The sequence below is a fragment of the Athene cunicularia genome, assembly GCF_003259725.1.
Source record: "Athene cunicularia isolate RWA chromosome 18 unlocalized genomic scaffold, athCun1 chr18_part1, whole genome shotgun sequence".
Classification (NCBI taxonomy): Eukaryota; Metazoa; Chordata; class Aves; order Strigiformes; family Strigidae; genus Athene; species Athene cunicularia.
The window spans coordinates 8317789-8342358 of record NW_020799123.1 but is presented as its reverse complement, the minus strand read 5'-3'; the positions used below and the strand labels follow the sequence as shown (position 1 = coordinate 8342358).

Here is a 24570-nt window from a genome sequence, read left to right as displayed (position 1 = left end):
TTAAAGCAAACAAAAATTATTACCTTTAATTTACTAATTTCTTTTAAAGCCTCATTTCTTTCTTTCTTAAGTCTTTCCACATCATCATCCAAAGAATCACAGGTAACAAACTGTGTATATTTAAATACATAAGGTTAGAATGTATTGCTAACTCCATCATCTTCCATAATCTTTAACATCTTAAGGTCTTATAAAATAGATAAGTCAATAAAATGAGAGGATAGTCTTTAAAATACATTAAAGCTCTGAAAATACTGAAAATATTTAAGAAAATTCTGACCAACTTAACTTCCAAAGGAACAATTATTTTTCCTATTAAAAAGGATTAATAGAAATACTTTTTAAAGTACCAAGAACACAACACTAATAGCCCCTGTTTTGTTCAATATTTTAAATAATACATACTTTTATTTTGATATTTCTATGCTGCAAATACTTTCTTAAAGTCACCTCTCTAATCAAGTGATTTCCACTGTCACAGCAGTTTAAATCACTGGGCCCAGTAATTGTTTATCACTCACACAGGTAGTAGCAGTATGTATTCCATTAAGAAACCTCAGTAAATCCCTGTTGTCCATACTTCCAACAAATCACAACATAATTACGTGAATTGCCGTCTGCAAAGTAGGTTGCTTTAAAAACCTTCCCAGAAACTAGGTTATCTCCAAGAACACCATGATATGGACCTCTTCTAAACATCTGCCCAGGATCTGGAGTAATCTTACATATAAGCAGCTCTCCAGTAATCTCCTCCCAACAGTTAAACACTGTACAGGCAAATATTTTACCTGTGAATCCAGTAAACCAGCAATTTCATTGACCCCAAATGTTACAGATTCTTCGCCATCATCAGTTGCATTCACTTGCATAGAGAACAGATTCCTTGAAACTTCAACGAAATCTAAAAAACAGTTTAGATTTTGTTGCTGTAGGTCCCAAGTTCAGTTTAGTAGCAGTATCACTAGATGCAACACAACTACTAGTATCACAATGTATGGCTGCACTTTTATAAATGCTGCATCCTCTCTCCATAAGCTTTCTAAAGGAAAATATGAAAATCAGACAGAACTCTCTAAACAGAAACATTTGTTAAAGCTGGTAAGAATAAAAATGTTCAAAACAGGTCTTGGGATGAAATATCCCTGAATCAATTTGTGAAAGAGAAATGAACACAAAAGGTGAAGTTCTCCTTTAATGTACCTGGTTAGAGATGCTCAACCTTTGGCAGACCCCTGTGAAAAATTAAAAGAAATCTGCACACCTGTTATACACCTGCCCCTCCCAAAGAACTGACCTTACTAGAGAAGACACAGTGTCTCTGGAGGAAAAAGAAAAAAAATTCATGCTAGCCCACAGCTTTGCAGGTTTCCTTTGCAGGTTCTTTAAATCCCTGATAGAGACCTGGTAAAACTGATGTTGACCAAGTTGAAAGTTTTAAATACAAACACTACAGCATTCTCGATCAACGTGGCTTGGATTACCGTTTCATTTTGAATGTATATAAAAATTATTTTTTCGTATACCAGTGTTTGATACTGTTTTTCATAAACGTTAAGAAAAATGAAAATTCCAGCACTTTTAGCATCAGAACTATCATCTGTCTCACAGTTTATAAGAAATATTCTGGAATTGTTAGTGTCGCCTACCAGAATTGTCATAACCAACAGAAGCAACTCATTCCCATCAGAAATGGGTTTAGCTGGAAGAAGAATCATGATGGTGTCCATCCAAATCTCTTTCTATATGCAATACTTGAAATGTTCTTGCTTCTCACAAACTAAACAAGTTAAATAATCCATCAGTTTAGTTGCTTCAAGAAGTCTCTTTAACCATCAGTACTCTCCCGAGTAACTTTTGGAACAATTACAGTACCCTATTGTCAAGGTAAAAATTTAGGAATTTGTGAGCACAAAATCAGAACTTTCTCAAGGCTTCTCTTAATTAGATAAATTTGTGATTTCCTTTCCAATTACTTATTTCAGAATTCCAATCTTATTTTTATACAGTAGAATAAGGCTTTTGCCTCAAGGTATCATTTATTTGCAGTAGCAACCCAGTACCGATAGGAAACATATTAATGGTTATTATCTATCATTTCTATATTCCTACATTTAATTATTTTCCATGGTAATTAACAAATTATTACCTCCCAAAGACACTGTTCCTTTAGAGTCTTTCTGAAGTTGCTGCTTTAGTACTTGCTGCTGTTCATCTGTGGGCTGAATCCCAAGATAATTCAATGCCTGGAAGGAGAAAACTTATTTTGGAGAAAAAAAAGAAAGGACTAGGGATAATAACTGCAGGGACATGGGGGAGTAATTAAAAAGCTATACTTCAAAGAGCCTTTGTATCATAGTACACTCTCACTGACAACACTTTTATTCCAGAGACACTCAGTGACTTTTCCTTCTAATTGAGAGATGTTCGGATATTATTTAACCTTGAATACAGATGAGTGTAATAGGCAAAACCCTTTGTCCTCAATAACTGCCTTAAAATCCTGAGGGATGTTCAGATTCACAGGAGAGTTAATCAGTAATTAGATTAACAAAACCAGTAATTTGCCCAATGTATAAAATGAAATATTGGCCTGCAACCTGAAAGAACTATCTGAATAGAAGATTTGGTGTATATTTTATACCTTAAAGTTTGTCAGCCTAGAAATATTCTCCAGATGTCTTACATGCATCGTGAAGAGGGAGAAATGAAAACTTTAAAAGATTGCAAGTATTTACCCTCTCCAGCTTTTCTGCTCTGAGACGAATAGAAGAGTTCCTCCTTTGCAGCTCATAATCATCATTCTGGCTGGGGGCAATAGCTATGAAAAAAAATTAAAATTAAATAACGATGTAGTTGTAACTATTGCTTTCAAAAATTTGTTCTGAAGCTCTGCACATCAAATGGATGCCAGCTAAATACCCACTTGCCACAAATAATATTTAGATTGACTTTTTTTTAAAAAAAGACATAATTGTAATAAACAAAAATTATGGGTATCAATCACTTAAAAACTACTTTTTCACATCAAAAAGTGACAAGTAGCAGAAACCAGGAATAACTTTGAGTGATCCATCAAGCATATGGCTTATACTTGTGGTATTTTCTCTTCTTTCAGAGATACACAGTTACTGTGGAAACAGAAGGGGAAACACACTTGTGAATTCTGAGAAAGACCTTCAAGACACACCCTCAGCATAATCAACAGTTCCCTAAAGCATATCTAGTGATCTGGAAAATATTGTGCAAAGAGAAGGAATGACCTGCTGTCAACTAAGGGCTGTGTGGAGGTAGCTTAGACTGAATTCCCGCAGGCTCCTCGGTAATTTTCCTGGGGAAAAGCTCTTTTCCAAGAACTACCATCCATTAAGCCATCATCTCCTCCTCTCCAGTCCTTACAGTCAGAAATACCAGTCTGCATGATTTTAGCCAGCTGCATTAATAACTTTATAGTACATATATTTCATTTCCAACATAGACAAACAAATGAGCTGAGGAAAGGGAAAGCAGCTAACGGTACTAAACAGCCCATATGCAAGATTGCTGAATTTTTTAATCTTCATTTTAATGGAACTCGGGAAATGCAGTCACAGCTTTGTTATGTTTCAGAGACACTGGTGGATACAACACAAAAAGCAGCTACCTGTGGAAGCCTTTGATCACAGACAGTGGGCAAAACGAGCAGTTAACAATTTATTTGGATTGTAGATGTATGTAAATTGAACTAATTCATTGACTTGTTCTTTGCAGAAGTAAATGGAATACTTTTTTGCATTCATTATTTATAAGCATAATTTAGTTCTTAATTCATTACTTCATTAATGGACTAGAGAGGTACTGAAACCAAAACCAGCATTTGAAAACTAATGGATCTTGCAGTTTGAGATTCTCTCTAAAGGAACAGAAGGAATTGCATAGAATTCTTTTTTTTTTTTTTAGTTTCACAGCATATCTGTTTCCAAGCTCAAAGTAATTTACATTCTCTTTATATGCCAAAAGCATAAACCAAAACATCTTGAAAATCTCTGACACTAACACCTCTCACATGCTATATTAAATTCTGAAGACAGTGGGCTAGAACCTCAGCTGAATTGGCACACTTCCTTTCAACTCAGAATGAAAAGCCTTGTGTATGAATTTGTGCAAGAATTCCTCAAAATTATGATTTTTCTTACAGCATAAAAAAAAATAAAATCTAAGAGCTCCTTTAATTTTTAGAGGTTATCTAGTAAAGGTTATCCTTGAAAAAGGGCAGCATGAGGGAACTGGCAGCTTTGACTAAGGATGTGTTAATAAATAAGACTAAAATGAAAAAGACGAGAAACAGCAGAAACTGGAGCTGAAAGTATGTCTGCTTACCACTCGACTAGCTACGTTATTCAGATATGTTAAGAAATCGTGGCCTTCTTGGTCTCTTTAAACGTCAGTGAATCTCCTGTGTATTGCATTATATTAACGAAGAGTCTTATGTTCTGAACATATTAAAAAATAGCCTTTTATCTTGTTCCTTTGATTTAGTTGTGGTGTTTTTCATGATCAATATGAAAAAACTGTGTGATCATTAAACTCCAGGTGTATTCAATACTACATTTCCACTTTCAAAAGTTCATATTCAGTCAGCTCACCCTTCAAGGAAGGAAGCCAAGTGGTCAGATTTGCAATATGGAGACTGTTTAATTTAAAATTACGATATCTAATATGGGCCAAAACAAATGCAGGTACAATTTAAATAACATCAGTGGAGTGACATCTAGAATGAATCAGATCCTCTATGTTTGTCCTTCCTCTTGTCAGTATATTAGACATCTAGATGAAAAGCACAGGTTATGCTTACTATTGCCTGAAGAAAAAGAATATAGTTCAGGTCTTCATATAGAAATAGAGAATGGAATCAGTTAGATTACTGTATCAACTGAGTCTCATTATTATGTCAGACTACTACATTTTCACTATTTGTAAATACAATGCATATTTGTTTCCCAAAGGGTTTACAATTTTTCAGTTAAGATTTGATTCTGACCAAATTCCACAATCTCTAATTTTCCTTAGTGCTGTTTTCAAAATATAGATTTAGAGATATGATTTAGAGATAAGAAAGTGACTATTGTCTTTGTTTGAATGTCATGACTCTCAATTATAAATATACACATATATAGATTCTATTTGTTGTTAATTGGAAAAACTGGTCTGCATGTTATTTCTATCCTTCCAATATGTTGCCCTGATTTAAAAAAAAAAAAGTGCAAGCAGTATATATCCACAGAATTTCATCAAATCAAGAAAGCACAGTTTCTATGGCAACCTAATCTTGATCTATATGTGAGTCTTCATTATCTGGTTTCTACTGAGCCTATTATCATTACTGCTGTAGAGCAAATGTTGTGATCACTCATTTTGTTTGGTTTCAGGGTGCTCGTTAAAGACAATGTAAGTTACATCTGACAGAAGCTACTAAACAACCCATTGATCTCAGTCCTTTATTTAGTAATACAAAAATAGTGCAATATTCCTTTTTTAAAAGACTACTGAGTCTCACTATGTACTATTTTCTGTATGACAGTTATTGAAGAAAAAAAAAGGGTGGCAGGAAATTAAATCAGCATTTACCAGTGGCAGACAGATCAGCAGGACTGCTGTCTAGGGAAGTAATTGGAGGTTGCTCTCCCATCTTGACTCCGGTTTCCATCTATGAAAGAAAATCAAAAGTAATGAAATACCATTTCTAAAGTAGATCAGAAGCCTAACTAGAAATATACATTAATGTAAAAGGTAGAGGAAGGAAGACCAGGGGGACAAATAGGGCTAGATAGATCAAAACAAGCCTAGGAGAAAGTGGAAGGCGTAGAGGGGGTGGTGGTGAGAAGGAATGCCATTCAAAAACTTAGATCATGGCCTTCTGAAAACCTTTGTTAGGTTTTGAATATCATCAGAGATTAAGATATCACAGTCTCTCTCGGCAACATGTGTCAATGTTTATCTCTCTAACAGAAAAGAGAAATGGGCAAGAATTTTAAGTACAAATGTAAGAACAATTGAGAATCACCTGTTTTGACTTTGTGTTTGACATAGAACATTTTATTCTTTCCTTTTGAAAGGGAATACTTCGTTTAGTTTTAAAAATGTGATAAATTGAAAATTATTTTTTAAAAATTGAAATAATAGTTTAAAAATCTTCCTTCTTATGGGCAACATTGCTTCTTTGCATTAGTGGTAAGCTGCATGAATTAAACCAGCAACTGTTGCTTAGCTGAAAGGGGAAAAAACCCACATTCTTCTAGGACTCTGATTTTTAAGCAAAAATCTTAGCATCATGGAGGAAGTGTAACTTGTGAGATTGTACTGTACTCACACATATGTAGTAACCAGAGAGTACTTATCTCTGAAATATAGAACTATATATATATATATATCTCATTCTGAAACTTCACTCCTTAGAGAAACAGTAAGGAGAACTTTGTGTCTAAGAACACGGTTAATGCTTAGTTTATTTGATTTGTTTTCTTACCACAAGTTAACTAATATTCCTCTCATCAGTGTGGTTTACTGTTATACAACATGTTTTCTGGAGAAGTTTTGATATTCCAAAGAATTAAAATTGTGCAGGAAAAAGAGCCAGTCATTTTCTTACTAGAATGGAAACTGGATTAAAATAACCCTATACTGAAATTCCAGTAAAATTAGGAAAAACAGCCATTTGCTCACTGGAGGCATAATAAGTATACTCACAGCATTTGGAGTGAATGTTGAAACAAGCTTCCCATAAGGAGATGCAAGAGAACTAAATACTGCAGCCTGTTGCTCCCCATAAGCTACAGAACACGTTAAGAGGCTGGAAGGACGTTGCAGATTCTCTGAATAGCTGGAAATATTTTTTTGTCTAATAAAAGCTATCTCCCAAAAGCTTTCACACCTAAAATTAAAATTTAAAAAAGTTTCAACATATTATATACTATACTGTTCATAAGTTACTCTAGCAAAAATTAGATTTTTCCCAAACACTGTGTGTGATTTTCTTTAATTATTTTTCTAAAAGGATGTTCTATTCCCCATCATTAGAAAAGGCAAATACTGTGATTTGGAGTTTTGTTTTTCTCTTTTGAAAGGAAGGAAAGCATCGTAATTTCATGGGTCTAAAAAGGTGCATTTGAGTCTTTTTTTCTGCGAAACAATACTGCAATTGGATATTTCAAAAAAATTAATATCCCCTGCATTTCCTCTAAGTACATGAGATGACATTTTGCATTAATCTGGTCATAAATACCATATAATAGACCATTTTGAAGGGCTACCTGTTTGACAGTAACAGATACCTCAGCTTTGTTCTGCTGATTATACTTTTCGCCTCTTCATAGGAAACACCAATCATGGACTCTTTGTTTATGGATACAAGTTGATCTCCAGGCTTCAACCGTCCATCCTAATATAACAAAAAACCCAAACCCACAGATTTTGTATTGACTGCTAACACTATAGAAAGAACCGTACAATCACAGCACTTTAACATATTCCTCTGGATCTGTTAAGACAAGAATTATCAAGAATGACTATAAATTTTGCCTGACAATCTTCCAGAAATAAATAGCAGATGAAAAAATAATCACCATGGTAGCAGTCATTATAAAAGATTAATCAGACAGAATGGACCTCAGATATTGCATAAAGAAGAAATTTGGACCCAGAGACATTTTTCTGTTAAAACAAACCAACCAACCACAGACAGTAATTTTTCCAGCAAGGAATACCAACCCATCTGACTAGAGGAAACTTATTTACTCATTGAGCTGTGAGCCGGATTAATTTGTATTTTAAAACCAAATGTTCTTGGATATACATGGGTCTCTTCAGGCACTTACTAGCCATATTAATCTGAATGAGAAAACCAAGCTAGTCTATTAGGAATTCACCAGTCAAGAGCACGACAGAAATAATATTGTCAACTCTGTTCATTGCAAACTTTCTACCAACACGGGAACATATCACATTTCTGTCTCAGAGACTGTAAGACAAGACTTTACACATGCTAGGCTCGATTTCTCATTAAGATAAAGCTTATTTTACTCACATTTTAAGAGGCTTCAACAATTTAAATGAAAATTCATGTCATTCACCTATGGTTACAGAGTAAGTTAGGACTTTTGTCTAATACAATACATATCAAATGACACATAACATGTCTGTGTTCCTCAGCTCTTAAGAAATTAATCACAGAACCAATATGACCATGTGAAACAAACTGTGTACAGAAGACAACACCTAGGAAATTAGTAAAAGACCTTTTCAAGACCAATATAATTTTATGTATTTCACACCCACATACCATAATTTTAGCTGTGTTATTTTAAACCTATGATAGCACTTTACCACATTTTTTTTGCCACTTGCTGTTCTGGTTTTAATTAAAGAAAAAAAGTTGTAGCTCTTTTATTTCACTTGCATCGAGTCTATTAAAAGATAGTAATTTCAATGCTGCCCTCATGTGGCAGAGATTTAAAATATGCTTGCTACTTAGGTTTCTCAAACAGCATAACCAAGACTGGGAAGTTATCTGTACTATTGCTAGTATCAGAACCTACTGCAAATTAATGTCTCAGTCTCAGCCTATCAGTTATGTGTGATAGGCTTTAAATTATATGTTTACAATGAGAAAAATGTTTTAGAAGCCACAATAAAATAGGAGAAAACAAAAGAACTATTCCCATTTATCTATTAAAAGAAGTCCTGAAGAAACATTAGATTTTTTTCCTTTCATATTGGCGTTGTAGGATTAACCTCAGTCTACAAAAATTCAGTCACAAATAGTTATAGACTGTTTTCAGGCAAAGCTCATTGCCTGTGAAATTAACTCATACTCCCTTGCTTGGCAAGAGGCAAAAACTGGTTATCTACACATCAAAATAAACGTAATAACTCAGGATGCAAAAGGAGACACTTGGATAAACAGTTCTGTGCACTTGAACCAGACAGTTCTGTTATTTATTTTTTAAAACTTACAAGCCTCCTGATTTACATATTGCATCTGACACAAATGAAAACAGTAATCAGTACTGATTCATACATTTTATTAGTCTGCACTATCAGAATTTGCCTACACAATGCTTTCCAACTGCAAGACTACATCTAAATTAAGTCTGAAGTGAAAATGATTTTTTGAATGCCCAAGAAAAAAAGAGATGCAATCTGTAGCTTTGTACCATCCTTGTTGATTTACCTTGCCTCATGCAACCTCTTAAAGAAGCTGATTTCTTAATTTTTCATACATAAATTGGGGAATAAGATCCTCATTTACTTCAAATGAACTCATGAATAATTTTCATTACCATGTAACCACACTATGGTGCAATGAGATAATTCTGTTTAAAGAGAAAGCAGGGAGAAACGCAAACAATATTTGTGTTTAAAACTGTATATACAAAATACTAAAGAAGGTATTAAATTAAGGCAAAAATACAGGTGACTGAAGGGGGAGGGAGGAAAAAAGGTCTTTACCTTATGACAATCACCACCAGGGATAATTTCTTGAATATACACCAAAGGCCCTTCATTTCTATTAATTCCTCCTACAATATTCAAACCTAAGTTTGTTCCTTTGCAAAAAGAGATAATGTGAAATGCACTATCCCTACAAAGAGAAAGAGAAGAAAATTAGAATTATTTCATGGAACTAGATATTCAAGACTCAAGTCACATTGTACCTTTATCTTACCGATTTCACGGATATGTATTACTGCAACAAATAAAATAGTAGACATTTAATCTCAATGTTCACACCTTACGCTGCCTGCTTACTACAAAATCAACAACTTCAGGTGTTACTTCTGGCAATTATAAAAAGAATTGCTGTATTATTTTACAAGGCTAAAAGCTCCTCTTTACTGTATATATCCAAGGTTTAAGGGAGTACCTTGGTACACATGAACCAGAAGCATTAATTCATTAGGAGACAGTAAGGTCAAAAGTCAACCTGATTAATCTACTTCTACCAAGTAAGCAATAACAAGAAAAATAATTTACTAAAACCAAAAGTTTGCAATATCAATGGTAAGTTACAGGATTTAAAAAAACAAGTCAAACACTTAGTGCTCAACCCAAAATTTTCGTGATCAACCAAATACAGAATTTTCTACAGTTCACACAAGAGAGTTAAAATTAGTTTTGGAAATTACTTTGCAAGCTTTGGGGATGGTGCTGGGACAGAATTATTTCTGCTGATGGTGGTGATGCTATCCTTCAGATGCAACTGAGGACTCTGTGACCTTGAGGATGACCCAGAAGAAGGGCTGTCTGTAGATTTTGCTTAAGAAATAAGGAAAAAAAGAAATAAAATACAAATTTGGGAAAAAGCACAAATTTCAACTTATGTAAGTAAGTTCAGTAGGACTATTCTCACATTAGAAAACAGACAAACCGGACAATCAAAAGAAAGCTCAAGTCTACACAGCTAAGAATTGGCAGCCACCCAGGGTTCCAGGAATATTTCTTAAAAACACAGCAAGTGGTAGGTTTTTTTCTAACCGGGTGAAAAAAGGAAAAAAAAAATCTCAACTGACTTTATTAAAGAATAATCACTCATGCTATACAAATGCATCCTAATCAGCCAACAATTCCACAAGGTTTATAATTGAAGGTATTCCAGCTCAAATTTTTATTAGTACTTTGAAATCTTATGGTACATTTCATCTACAAATACCAAATACTTTTCACATTATTTATTAATTAAATTGTTGAAAGTGGTAGGATATTTATTTTAAGAGTTGGGGAAACTGAGAGAAAAATCCCTCAACTTATGTGTTTAGACTACAAACTAAAGTCTAAGTAAACACATGTGTTCTGCCTGACTTTCAGTCACTTCCTCCAGTATATCCTCTCCCAAATGAAAAGAGTTTTAAGTGCAAGCTTCTACTTCACCAAAGCATGACTACTGTCCTACAGGGTTATGTCAGGCTAGGAAGCAATCTCTCACCAGCTAATAGTTGTGTTGGAGAACTTCTGGCAGAGTTGGTGTCACTGTGAGAGCCATACTTATCCATCAGATCAAGAAATTCTTTCCTGTGGCAACAAAAAGATCCTCTTTGTCAGGATTTGGCATTAGTTTAAACGTGCCCTTTGAAACATGCTACTGTTCCTACTGAAGAGTTACCAGTCCTCAGAAGCTCAATGTTAACTGAAAGAGGAAAGCCCTTTCAAATGTTCGGAAGAGGCAAGAAAAATGTAAGGTGATACAGAAGGATAAGGATGGAATAACAATAGGCTATGAATGAAATGAACTATTGGTAGAAAAGCTTAATTATTACCTCTCTTCACCCTAGATTTCAAAACTTGAAAAACTTGTAACTCAAGTCAACTACAGATAATAAGATGGTGGTATTACTTAGGTCCAGAACAAGTTATTTATATTAGAAGGCATCAGACAATATACCTATCATACACTTATATTTTTAAAGAATGCTTTTAGTTCAACTACATGGAACAAGAACCCAGAAGAGGCCAGCAAACAAAGATGTGGCATTTCAAAAAAGAGGACAGAAGAAATACCTATTAATTATTCAAGAATAAGTAAAACAGATGCAAATTCTTAACTTCTATTTAACATTCTCAGAAATTTGAGATCTGTTTCACCTGAGGTAGATAACATTATACATTAAATATTGTATTAACTCTTTCATTATGAAATCTTCTTTAAAAAGTCCCAAAAGATGAAATAAAGTGCAATTCTTGGTTAGGTGCACTGTTGAAAAAAAAAAAAAAGAAGCAGCAGAAGTTCTTTGCAAAAATTAATCATATTAACAGACTGGCAAAAAAAGCAGCAAAGATGTACATCCTGTATTACATGCACAGAAGAGTAAACAAAACCTCTTGTTTAATTTAATACTGAATGCAGTCTAATTTAAAAAAAATGTTTATAATCTGAGCTATCACTAAGGTGATAACAGATTAAAAATATATAAATAATCTAGAATTATGTAAACCAGAAACATCAGCAAATTAATATTACAGAATTAGAGAGAGAAAACAGATTAACTGATTACAGGGAAAGTTTTGCCCAAGTAATTCCAGCGACTGCTGAAGGTTGTTGGAATCTGCTGGGTGCATCATTTTTTTAAAAAAAGACAAAATTTATTGAACTAATGCCAGACCCAGGGAACACACATGAACACAACTGAGTGTAAATCAAATAATCCTTTAGCACAGGAATGTACAGTCACAAGAAATTCATTCACAGGTGTCTGAGTGAGGGACTGTATGTAATGACAAATTCTGCACAGGCCACTGGGCATCCCACCAGAACGGTAAAGGACTGATGGATTTTAATTATTCAAGGAGTTCAGAGAAACTAGGGCAGGATGCTTTAGATAAAAGCAGATTAAGAGTGGACCTCACATATATCTAGGCAATCTGAAAAAACGAGAAATCAGAGGCTACGGAGTGATATAAATGTCTGTCAAATATGAAAAAATTAAGGAGCAGAAAGAGGAAGCTTATATTAGACAAAAGGCTGAAGGAATTTAGCCCAGGAAAGGCAGATACTCTTGTGATGATGATCAAATACAGTTATATAACAGCCATTTGCTCCAGAGATTTAAATCAAAAGGGGATACAGACCTGGATCCTAGTACTTCCGATGATTCTCTGCCAATATTGGTTTATATGCTTAAAGAGCTTAACTTTTAAAGCAATATTTAACAAAAATGTCCTTCTAATGGATGTATTTTGGACTACCTGCTGCAGTGAACAGTTTAACCTACTTATCCAAAGTAATTCAAAGCTCATTAAAGACTGAAAAGCAAACTTCTGAAGGGAAACAATGACTAAATGACCTTTTTTTCAGAAGGCAAGACCATCTTAAATCATATAGGCTTGTGGTACTATGGGTCTAACAGATTCCTCACTTTTTATTATTTCAAAATGTGAGAAGTATTAAAAAAAACAACAGCCTATCACAGCAAATTATTTTAATGGTATTAGCTGGTAACATAACATTTCAATCCTCTTCATTAAACTGAAATTGGCCTGAGCTTGCTACTTTAATTCATGCAAATGGTCTCAGAATGAACTGGTATCAAATACTAGACAGAAAAAAATGGGACATGTGGTGCAATTTTGTGATTAAAACTAATCTGAAAGAAACATACTTGCAAGCTCGCCCACCCAACCTGAGATATAGCACTAGCTTTTTATGAGTTTTGAGCTTAATACAATGTTTTATTTTTCTCTTACTTTGCTTCTTCGTCTCTAGCAACTAGCAGAGACATGTGATTAGATGCTGATGCTGTTCGCAAAATGTCGACAGCCCTAGAAGGGGGAAGAAAAGCCAAATAAATATACAGGGGTACTATCAAGATAGTGACACACGGTGGTACACGGTGAATAATGCTAAAAGAACAGGAAAATGGACAATTCTTAATCTAGTTAACCATTGTGACTGCCAGATACAGAGGAAAAAAGCTTGACAGCAGCATAACCCAAATTAAGCATTGGAGAACTAAGTGAAAGACAGACTGTGGTGAGTCTGTGCCTGGTGACAGGAATAAACTGGGTCTGGCCTCTCTTTCCCTTCCCTTTTGTCCCCATCTCTCCTTGGTCCCTCCTACTGCCTTCCTGGACCTCCTTTGGGATTAACAGCCTACACCAGAGAAAAACTGCTGCTCAGGTATGCTTCATTGCTCAGGATTTCCCTCAGCAATATATACTGTAATTTTTCTTTGAATTTTAAATCTACGTCTCCAATACTGAGCTGCACAGATCTCTGGTGATCCAGCTACTGAAATCATCCAACATAAGTGCAGATTTTTCTAAACAATTTCTCCTTCATTGCTCCATGATACTTATTAGCTGCATCATTTACATTCACTGGTATTGAATCAACATATAGTTATAAAAAAAAAAGTTAACAGCTTAGTATGTTTTAATGCTATTTTCACATATACTCTATAATCTACATCATAAAGGAATGAGCTTATCCTGTTATTATAAAAACATATAAAGTCCTGCCACTTTTCCATGATAGTTTTGCTGAATTAGATTTGTACAATAAATTAATTGCCAGTTGAACTCTGAGGACCCCAGTGGAGTTGTGCTCTTCTAATCAGTGGTCGATAATGTCCAAAAATTCCACATATAATATTCTAAGCTCTAATAAACATTCAGTAATCAGTACAAACATACCTTTCATTGGTCACTCCAGTTAAGTTTTCTCCATTGACATCCAAAATTAGGTCACCAGTGAGCAAACGGCCTTGTAATGAAATCAGAGGTAATGCATGAATCAACAGGGACATGGTGAACATATTCTATCATGGTAATAAAACAGAAAGAAAAAGCCCTGTTTTATGTGACCTAGTGCAATAAATAACCTTATGAATTTTAGCAGATTAGGTTCTGATCCTAATTAAGCTAGGTCATTGTGATAAGACTAATAACTATCAATCAGTCTTTTAACCACAGAATAGCCAGTGAAAGTAAGTGTTATTTAGCTATTTGTATTATTTACACTTAGCACAAGTATTTGTGGGACTGGAATTTATATTTCACAGTTGTAGAATTAATTTTCAGCTGAATTTTGCTCTTGTAAGTTACCATGTATATATACATTAATGTTTTATACATTAATAAAAACTATCTAAAAGATTTTTTTAGAACCAAATCTATTTTTAACCTTCTGCAAATCTCAAGTTTAGGAACTATCACTTTTGAAGTAGATTTTGATTATTTGAAATGATCACTCTGCACAAGACCAGATGGAATCTCAAAAAACCCCCATATACAGAGCTGGAACAGAAGTATATTCTGTAATTTTATTATTGCAAACTCCACCTAGTATAATTTCTTTTTTCCACACTGAACATCTTAACCACCATTTAAAAAAAAAAAAAGGAAGTAATTAAAAATACTAGTTCTATAAAGGAAACACCACTCTTATTCCTTATGAATTAAAAGAGGTTCTGCACCTCAACACTTATTTAGCAGTGCTGAAAGATTGCCAATTGCTTTCACACCAGCCGTATCTAGATTTGAACACATTTTCAAGAACTGAGAGTATTAAAATCTTCTCATGAAGGGTCCAAGTTTCATTTCTCTACCTTAAAGTAAGCCACCATCATGAATCTTGACTAAACCATGCTATTTTAAATATCCTTATCCACAAAGTAAAATAAAGCTGACTTCTTTTGACAGCTTTTTTATGCAGTATGTTTGTACCAAAAAATTAAAAGTTACTTACTATCTACAGCAGCAATGCCTCCAGGCAGAATTCTCTTTATGAAAATCCCATAATCTTCTGCTGTTTGCGCCCGATAACCTCCAATAATTTTAACTCCTACAGAACAAACAAAAGAAACAAGCAAGAAACTGGTTATTCCCCCTACTGTGCTAAATGGATTTACAGTCAATCCATAAAAGCCCGATAAATTAAACTTCTACTGATGGCAGTGTGAACTGGAAAAGCTCACCAGGTGCTTTTAGATTTGGTTTACTCTGAATCAACAGAATGTGCAATATAATTACCTAATCCATTCTGACAATCAGAAAAAGAAATGCGGTGAACAGCTCGATTGATTCCATGAGGGCCCATAATTGTCCTAAGGAATAAAATAAAAGTAATTAAACCCCTAATTACAAAAACGTGTGTAGAGCTATGTTAACATAAAAAAAAATTACAGTGACCATGTTCTTAACTCTAATACAAACCAAAACCAGTTTCCTCCACCGACAGCTTCATACTGTTTGATACCTCTGTGCCACCCCTTTCCCCCTGTGAAAGAACAATCTCCTCATAACAAATACAAGACGTAATTCCTTTTCCTCTAAAGCATTTCAGGCTGAATTGTGAATCTCATTTTGTTTATAATAAATGGATTATGATTAAACAGAAACAAAATCCCACAACCTGGTCCATCTTAGCATTTAGGCAAGAAAAACATATCATAACATCTTAGATCATGTAATCATCAATATTAAAACAAAACCACAGATAAGACAGTGTATACAAAAATATTTTCTAAGATATGTAACATATTATTTTGTGGTTATTTATGAACATCATCTTTTCCCTCTAGTCTCTCATTTCTCTGTTTAAAAAAGTCTTCATTCCAAACTCTTTTGCCTGCTCCCCTGTGTACCCTCCCACCCCAAGACAAACTAGCAGGATGGCACTTCAAATTGTCTAAAAGTAGATGAGTATTTTGGAGACAGTTGATAATGCTAAAGAATTAAGGAGATTACAAAGTAAAATTCGACTTTGGAAACCTGGATTTGTAGTTCCATTGGAAACATGACCAACATACTGCTCTGAGAATGCAAAGTGTTAACAATCCCTATAAATCCAGATTACCTTTTACCACTTTCTATTTTCATTTAGATGAATTATTGTAAAAAAAAAATCCAAGTTCTATCATAACTCCTTTGTCCTCCCACTGTACCATTTTTGGAGAAGACTAACCAGATCCCTTCTAGAAAGAAGCAGAAGCACCACTTGGGTTTTTCTGCTTTGACCTACATATTGTTCTATATTAGACAGTGAGTTGCATTTTCTAGAGTGTGATGTTAAAAGTGAAATGGAACAACCAGAATTCATTAGCAGGGGTGAAAAGAAGATCAAAGTGGAGGACATAGTGACCCAAATCCTCCCACACAACCATATTCATCACACAGCCTGAATTCCATGCCTGAAACTGGGTATTTTTGTAAAAACCGGAGTACATGTCATTAAAAGATGCCATACCCGAGGGAAGAGAGAAATCCAGAAGGTCCAAATGTTCCTAAATTCTAGCACCAGGCAAGAGATCCAGCTTCTGAAGAACATAATTCTTTTGGTTTTGTACAAGAAACTGGATGAGTTTTTTACCAAGGGATGAGCACTTGCTTTGAAAAGCAACAATTTGTTCCACAGCCTCAAATTCCCAAGCATTTGACAACTAGCCTTGCTTTAGAAAAGCTGGCCATAAGAACAGAGCTAATAATTCACCTTTAGAAAGAAACAGAAAGCCTGTGCTTCAGACACAGTATGATTTTCATTGTAGTATTTCTTGTAGTATTTGTTTCATAGGCTAAAAGGAAATTACGAACCTAGTTAGTGTATTTGGCCACTGACATGACAGCACGTGACCTTGCTACTACGTGACAGAGCATAAGGCACACTTTGTAAGGCTGAAAGTGAACCAAACTGCTTTTACTTAATCACAGTCTGAAAGGAAGGGTAAATCATTAAGCCTGCTATTTCTCTGATAAAACTTTTTTGATAAACTACTTCTATACTACAACAGGAGAGTATTTAGCAGTATTACCTAGCACTGTCACTTCAATTATCCCATGAATTTAAATTGTTTTGAAGCTGAAAAACAACATAGTATTCATGTTCTTTACAGGTCTGTTCTGATTCGTATCCATCTTTAAACACTTAAACAAGGGACACTGATCTTTAAAATACATAGATGATTATTCTATTTTTTCTGCCTTGCCTTTTGCTATTACTGTTCTGCTTCATGCTCTGCCATGCTCTCAGCAGTTTTCACATAGCAGTTTTTATTAAAATAAAAAAATCAAGAACAAATGTTATTTCAACCTCACACATGTTTACTTTTATGAAGTCTTAAAAGATCAAATCTCAGACTGAAGTCTAAATTTCAGAGTTCACCAGAAATTGTAGGACCTATTTACATACTACTACAAAAACCAATCATTAAATATGGTCAAATCTAGGCACAGAACACTTAATAGGTGTCTAGAAGTAACAGTCAATAATTTCAAGAGATGCTAATTAGCATAAAATGGATTCTGACAAAGAGGATACAGAGAATATACAAACTAATAATTCACAACGGAAAGGAGTAAGATATCTCTGAAAGAGTGGAATTGTCATGACGTTGCCACCTACAATTAGAAAGAACTGACACTTTGAACAGACACATACAGTTGTGTTTCTGCTCTAAAGACTAAGTCCCTCCAATACATGCAGTTTAAAATTCCTTTATCATATAAAAGACAAGGATCTTCAAATGACCTAAATCTGTTTAGCGTATCACGTCCCACTGACTTACAGTGTTAGTTTTTCTCCCATATAACTCAGATGGATCTCCAAGTCAAGCTACTTGTCATGATTCTAATAAAATAAACAGGGCTTTAACAATTTCACTACAAAAAGAACAGGATTTAGCACCCATACAACATTTATTTCATGCTATCATTACTCACTATTAATAAAATGTTAGAATACTTCCCCCAAAACATTAGAAATATGCTCAACGGTATAAATAAGGAAATAGGCTTTTAAAACAAATGGCAGTAGTAACAAAAAATAATTACAATGTTCCATGTAGAAAAAGAAGCATATCAAATGTAGCTGCCTATTCCTCGAGAAGTCATGGAAAAATGCAAAGCAAGCTTTTAGCACACAGAGGAGAAATCCGAGGCAATATATGAGATAAACAAGCAAGCCTCTACAAAATGTACACTGTAACTTCATTACACCAACAAATACTAAACACTCCAACTGAATCCTGGAATGCTAATAGACAGAGTGCGTATAATTTTGTGTAGATGTTCTAGTAAAGACAATTAAAATGAAATTTTTATCCTTTTTTCTATTACTTTTTAGCAGCATACACAAGGAAGTTCAACAGCTTTATATCTTCTAGAGACTTAGAAGAAAACACAGCTCCAGATATTCTTTTGATCTGTATTGCTGAAAATTTTAGCCATTTATGTTCACAGACAGAATCTTTATCTAGGTTTATCGACAATAAATAATACCCTTCCCTCACAAAACAAATAATACTTGACACTTAAAGAAAAATCAAAATTATAAACTCTGGCTACTTATGAAAATAAGCCGAAAATGTCTACAGCTTTTAAAATACCTTTACTGTACTTTTCCCAATAACAGACTAGAAAAATGCCGTCACAACCTCATGGTTAAGCATACCAGTATAAGAGAGAGAGACCATCAAAACGCTCTGGTTCATCTTCATCTCCTGGAGAGAGTAAGGACATTCTTCAGTACCCCAGCAAAGGCAAAGCAACCAAAACACACTGGAGGTATCCAGTTCAGCTGGATAAAGGTTAGATGCAGGACAATTTCTGCTACTAAGTTTAAAAAAACCCCTGACAGACAGAGCTTGAAACAGAGTGTCTGCCTACTTAATCTCCTCTGAAACCCTCTGCGTCACATGGACTAATTCACCTATTGAGGTAACGTTTACTTTTTCCCCTGTTTGAAATGGCAATTTATAGCAACTTTAAAGAATGATAAACACAAAGGAGAGAAAATTTGCTTGCATTTACTACAACTGTGATCATGCAATCTACTTCTAACAGCCAAAGGCAAGTGAAATAATTAAAATACAATAAACTTATTTTCTCATGTTCTTCCAGCAATTTATTTACATGCTCCCTCAAAACAAGGTCAAAAGCAGTAACTCATGACCTTTCTAAAGCAATCTTCCTAGCAGACTGGATTATGTACATCCACACACAAAAGGGAAAGCCAACAAAGCAGACAGACTGAAAGCATTAACAAAACAAATGCCATTATGCTATTACTTTTCGGTCTCAATTATGGTATTGACTTGTGTCATGCTTTAACTTGGTTTTTAATGTCATGCTTTAATTTGGTCTTTAGTCTTTCAATATACAACAGTCAAAAGTTAAGACAGAACTTAGGTTATATACTTTGCTCTAGAAATGGAAGCTGACGCATCTGGGTTTTTTGAGAGAGAAAATTTAAATGATGACTTTATGTCATTACACCGAGAATAATCTAGCTGAAGAAGTAAAACATATAGCACTGTTCCCAGAGGTAAGACTCTCTTCTGATGCAAGGCTTGTTCTTGCAAAGATATGCATATTTTCAGAAGTTCTGAGCACCTGACATCAGTTTGGTTAACTATCATTTTCTTCCACTCCTATTACTCCCCCTCTCTCTAAAAGACCTTAAAAAGATCGGAGTTTAAAATGATAACCAGATATTCTGTGTTCACTGAGGGCTTTGTTTAAGTAGAAAGGTGAATCCTCTCTAGCAGGGAGTAACCCTGTGATGAGACAGCATCTGTCAGTGTCTAGAGCTGCACAGCAGGACAGCTTGGCTATGCGAGGAATGCATATGCTTATCTCATGCACTTTTTATTTTTTTTTTTAAGTTGTAGTGACTGGTTTCATTAGCAAGTAATCATTCTGGAGAAAGGATCTTTTTGCCTATAAGCAGTGTGCTATACAGTGTTCAAAATTATGCAGGTCTGTCCCTAGGGCCTGTGATCTACACAAACACACACCAGAGGCTGACGGGTGAAGTGAGCCCCCACAGATTACGGAGTAGATCAGCAATGGCAGTGGGAACATAAAGCAGCCTTCCCAGCACCCAAACGGAGATGAGCTCCACTGGCACCATTTGGATTGCTCACAATCATTCAGTGATGAAAATCTGACCCTTTTAGTCTTTTCTTAATGAGTTCAACTCTGCTGGCGTTACAGTCCGACGAAAGAAAAGCCATTGATATTTTAAGCATTGCATCAATTAGATTTGCTCTAAGCAAGGTTACAGAAGAGAAAATACCAATAGTCTTTCTCCAGCAAAATTGTCTTTGTTCTTAACACCAGTGGAATTCGATTTGTGGCATCAACATCAAACATTTGTCAAAACAACTCACTACGCAGATCAATACTGCTTGTTTCCAATGTCATGTTTTCTACAACAGAAACACCCCCTCCATTAAAAGTTGGCTCAAGGCTATGCGTTTTTGTTATTAAAATGCAAAAAATTATTTTTATTAAACTAGATGTGACAAAATTCTGAACAAATTAAGCAGATATAAAGTAGTATTAAGCTTGTTGCTCCCACCTCTTTTTATTAGAGTTATTATCAGTAATACTTCACTTGTTCAAACAGTTGCTCCTCCATCCCTTTTTCAAAGTAACCTATGCATTGTTCAGCTCCCTGAATTCATCCCAAGGGTTCTATCACTCTTTACCTTGAAATTCTGCAGCTGTGCTGCTTTTGATGTTTCTAAAGAATTCATATAGAAAAATGATATGATTGCTTCTCTTGCAAGTTCTCTGCCTTTCAAGAATATACTCAGGGGAAAACAAACTCTTTTTTTACTTCCAGAAAGATCTAGAAATACTGTAATAACTTAAAACTCCATGTAATCTAATACAATGAGTAAGACTAAATTTTCAAGAGACATCATTTGTTATTTTATGCAGCATACAAACTAAGATTATTTTTCAACCAGCTAGTAAACTGTTCTATTCTGACAACATTATTAATCATGAGTCACCTTTCCCAAAGGAAGTTTTGTAATGCTTTAGCAACTGAGATGGATTACAGGATAATTTAGCAGATGACAAAAAGCTTTGCAGAATCTTCAGAAGCACGATTCACAAAAGTTTTTTGTTATAAATAAAACAAAGACCTTTCCCCAAAAAATCCTATGCAACTCAATTATGCAACTGTAGCCTTTCAGGTTCACTAACCCTAAAACGTAAAAATTCATCATGATACTGAGGACCACAGCCAAGGGAACACTGTATCATACAGCATGAACAAACGCTTGGCTCTGAGCTATCCAAACCCACTAGTTATTCAAAATACATTTTGGTGATTAGGTCATAAAGATTAAAAGAAAACATATGTCATTATATGGCAAATGTTAAACATGAAAAAAAAGCTTGAGCAACATTGTAATTGTGGAGAAGCATGAATGATTTGAGGCTAATCCCTTGTCTAGAGAAGAAAGGTAATATTTAAAGTTCAGATAAACCTCCATTAACATGTAACCAAGTATGTTCTTGAAGCTTTGTGCATTGATACTGTCTCCTAGGAAAAAAATTAAATAAGGAAATTATACCCTTCCACCATCATGTCGCCGAAGTGCAGTTACATGCACTTTTCATGTTCATCTCTCACGTGAAAAATTGCCTTGGGAAGACAGTGATCTAGTAACTATTCATATAATACACCTTCTCGATGAACCTAACAAGTCGCAGCTGTTTTAAAGATGTGTCTTTGTATCACATACCCTGTATTTCCATCAGGCGAGCAAAACATTTGCTTCTTCAGATGCCAGTAAAAAGCAAGTTAATTTTTGCAATGTTTTGTGGATTTATTTCAAAAACCCCAAGTTATTTATGAGGTGGTATCATTCAGAAATTATGCTAAATTGTTTGACAATACTTTTGAATACTGTTTACTGGATTCTGTTGCACAAGCACAGCAAACATGATAGTCCAGCAAGAGCTGTTTGTGCCTGTTTTTAATTACGGTTTTGATGACAGCGTTGGCATGGTTACTTCACAGTTTGGGAAGGGTCGATTTTCAATCACAACTGAATCCATGTTTGCCATTTAGAATCTGATCCAACCCCTAACTAGATGGGTAATATTATGGTTAACAGAATAATTATCATCATATATCCCACAGCATTGGTAAAAATAAGATGGTTCCAAAGCACTGCACATAGAACATTAAAGGCATGCAGACATAATATTCCAAAAAAGTAATGCATTTTAATACATAATTCTGTACAGTGTTGTATGCTACTGTAGGTACCCTATGTGTGCAGGGAATTAATTTGCTATATACATTTTCATAGCTGCAGAGCATCAAGGAATTTCTGTGTGATGTTTTCTCTCTACAGACCCAGTCCAAACCAAGTGCTGATTAACTTAATGAAAAGCTTAAGAGCTATTTCTTCCCTTTATGTGTAAATTCACTGGTGTTGGTATTGGCTCTTCTAAGACATTGCTTCAGACTCTTTTAATATCAAAGTTATTGTTCTTTAAGACTTCATCAAAACAAGATCCTGCTAATGAAACCACAATAGTTTTTGTATTACAATCCAGCAACTGTTGTATTCTTGGTGGGGGAAGTACTTACTTGTTCTCTGTATTTGTTAGGGGATCTGTACTGGACATCTTCTCAGGTGTGCTATTTTAATAAAAGTTCAAAATGAAGAATTCTGACACATGAAGTACTGGCTCGTAACCAGGATAATAACTGCTGCAAAAAAGGAGAAACCACTTTTTGAAAATGACATGATGATGTTTATTTTCAGACACCGACAATTCTCAATTACTGAGTAGCTCAAATCAAGTGGGAAAAGAAAACTTTCATTATGAAACAGACTTCATTGCTCAAAACAGTGAGGAGCTACCAACTCAGACTTCACTGTGTATTGCACTGAAACATCTGACATTCTAATTTCTTCTTAATTTCTGAGGTATTTCTAGGATAAAACTGAATCCCTCATGATTAAAATCTAAAAATTAAAGTAACTGAGATTACAGTTCCAGGCTAACTTAACTGCTGAAGACAAAAACAATCTAATTTTTTTTCCAGTGAAGGTTACGTGGGGACAGAATGTTGTTTTCAACATGATAAGGTGTTTTGCGTGTCTTGTTTTCTCACGTTTTTTTAAACAGTACCTAGTATTCAGCACCGATGGAATTTTCACGTGAAGTATGTAAGACGTAGGCCAAAACACATGCAAAATAGAGTTACGTAGCATTAATGTAGCAAAAAACCCAGTAATTCACACTGTATTTTTATTAGCACATGTGGCAGATCAACAAGAAACACAATCCTAAATGTGCTGAGCTACAATCGTTTGGAAAATTACTGCAAAAGCACTAACGCAAAACCAGTCGTTTGTATCAGCAGCAAGTCCTCCTGACCTCAGGAGCTGTATGGTTAAACCCTCACATGGCCATGAACCAGAAAAGATATTACTCCTAAGACACAGTACAAGGGGGACAAGAAACTCTTGGAAACACAAAGGCAAGAGATGGCCACAGGTGCTAGTGGTACCAGGGGCACCCTGCAAACCTGGACTAAATTAAAGTAGGTTCAGGTGCACAGTGTCAGCCTCCACAAAAATACACTGACCCATTCCTGCAGATCTGTATTTCTGCATTAAAAAAAAAAAAAAGTTAAATTCACTTGGGAACACCGCAAATTTTCCTGCAGTGAACGTTTTCAGATCCTAAAGGATCAATAAAAGCGCCATCTAAATAGAGAGGAAACACCACAATATTGCTTCACTCCGGGCTTTATCGTTCTCTTATTAAACACACAGAAACGGAAAATGTAACGGTATCGAGCTGGCGAAGTCCCAGCACGGCTCGGGTTACTGGAACCAGCACATGGGAGAAGCAGAGCTCTAGAGCAGTGAATTCATCCGCTGCTACAGCAAAGTTTGTCACAGTGCATGGGACCGGTCCTGTGAAAAAAGATCGCGGTTGGGAATTTTCCTGACCTTGCCTGTCCTGAAGTTATCGCTGTTCACAAACAGCGTTCCACCACTGCGCAGCACGGCAGCATTTGTGCCTAAACAAAAACACATCCTTACGCCGTACAGAGAAAGGAAACTACACGTGAACCAAAGCACCACTGGGGGGGAATAAAAAAAAAATAATTGGCGTCAGAGTCCACAAAGCAGGGAACCTGCAGGAAGACAAAGGGATGAAGCCTCCGCTCCGCCCGCAGCGGCACAACCCCGAGCCGAGGGGCCCGGGCACGAAGGCGCCTTCCCCCGCGCCCGGCCGGGCGCTCCCGCCCCACGGGAACCCGCCGGAGCGGTCCTCGCC

The 24570-nt window shown here is 35.3% G+C and overlaps 1 protein-coding gene across 3 annotated transcripts in view; it reads right to left on the bottom strand.

Annotated features, from left to right (window-relative positions):
- Positions 1-24570, bottom strand: part of STXBP4 (syntaxin binding protein 4) — a 73576-nt gene extending 49006 nt beyond the window's left edge. Inside the window, exons 1-17 of one of the 3 annotated variants that reach the window (XM_026861082.1) lie at positions 24551-24570; positions 24081-24084; positions 22862-22986; positions 15499-15572; positions 15215-15310; positions 14161-14230; positions 13213-13287; positions 10958-11043; positions 10161-10290; positions 9484-9616; positions 7308-7414; positions 6724-6907; positions 5605-5683; positions 2736-2818; positions 2147-2243; positions 789-901; positions 24-110 (exon numbers count right to left, since the gene is read on the bottom strand). In XM_026861082.1, the coding sequence (XP_026716883.1) occupies positions 24-110; positions 789-901; positions 2147-2243; positions 2736-2818; positions 5605-5683; positions 6724-6907; positions 7308-7414; positions 9484-9616; positions 10161-10290; positions 10958-11043; positions 13213-13287; positions 14161-14230; positions 15215-15310; positions 15499-15572; positions 22862-22899 (1452 nt within the window). In that variant the 5' untranslated portion in view covers positions 22900-22986; positions 24081-24084; positions 24551-24570. Of the gene's footprint in view, positions 1-23; positions 111-788; positions 902-2146; positions 2244-2735; positions 2819-5604; positions 5684-6723; positions 6908-7307; positions 7415-9483; positions 9617-10160; positions 10291-10957; positions 11044-13212; positions 13288-14160; positions 14231-15214; positions 15311-15498; positions 15573-18913; positions 19369-22861; positions 22987-24080; positions 24085-24550 lie in introns of those variants that run through there. The other 2 variants (XM_026861081.1, XM_026861083.1) reach the window with 2 other exon arrangements.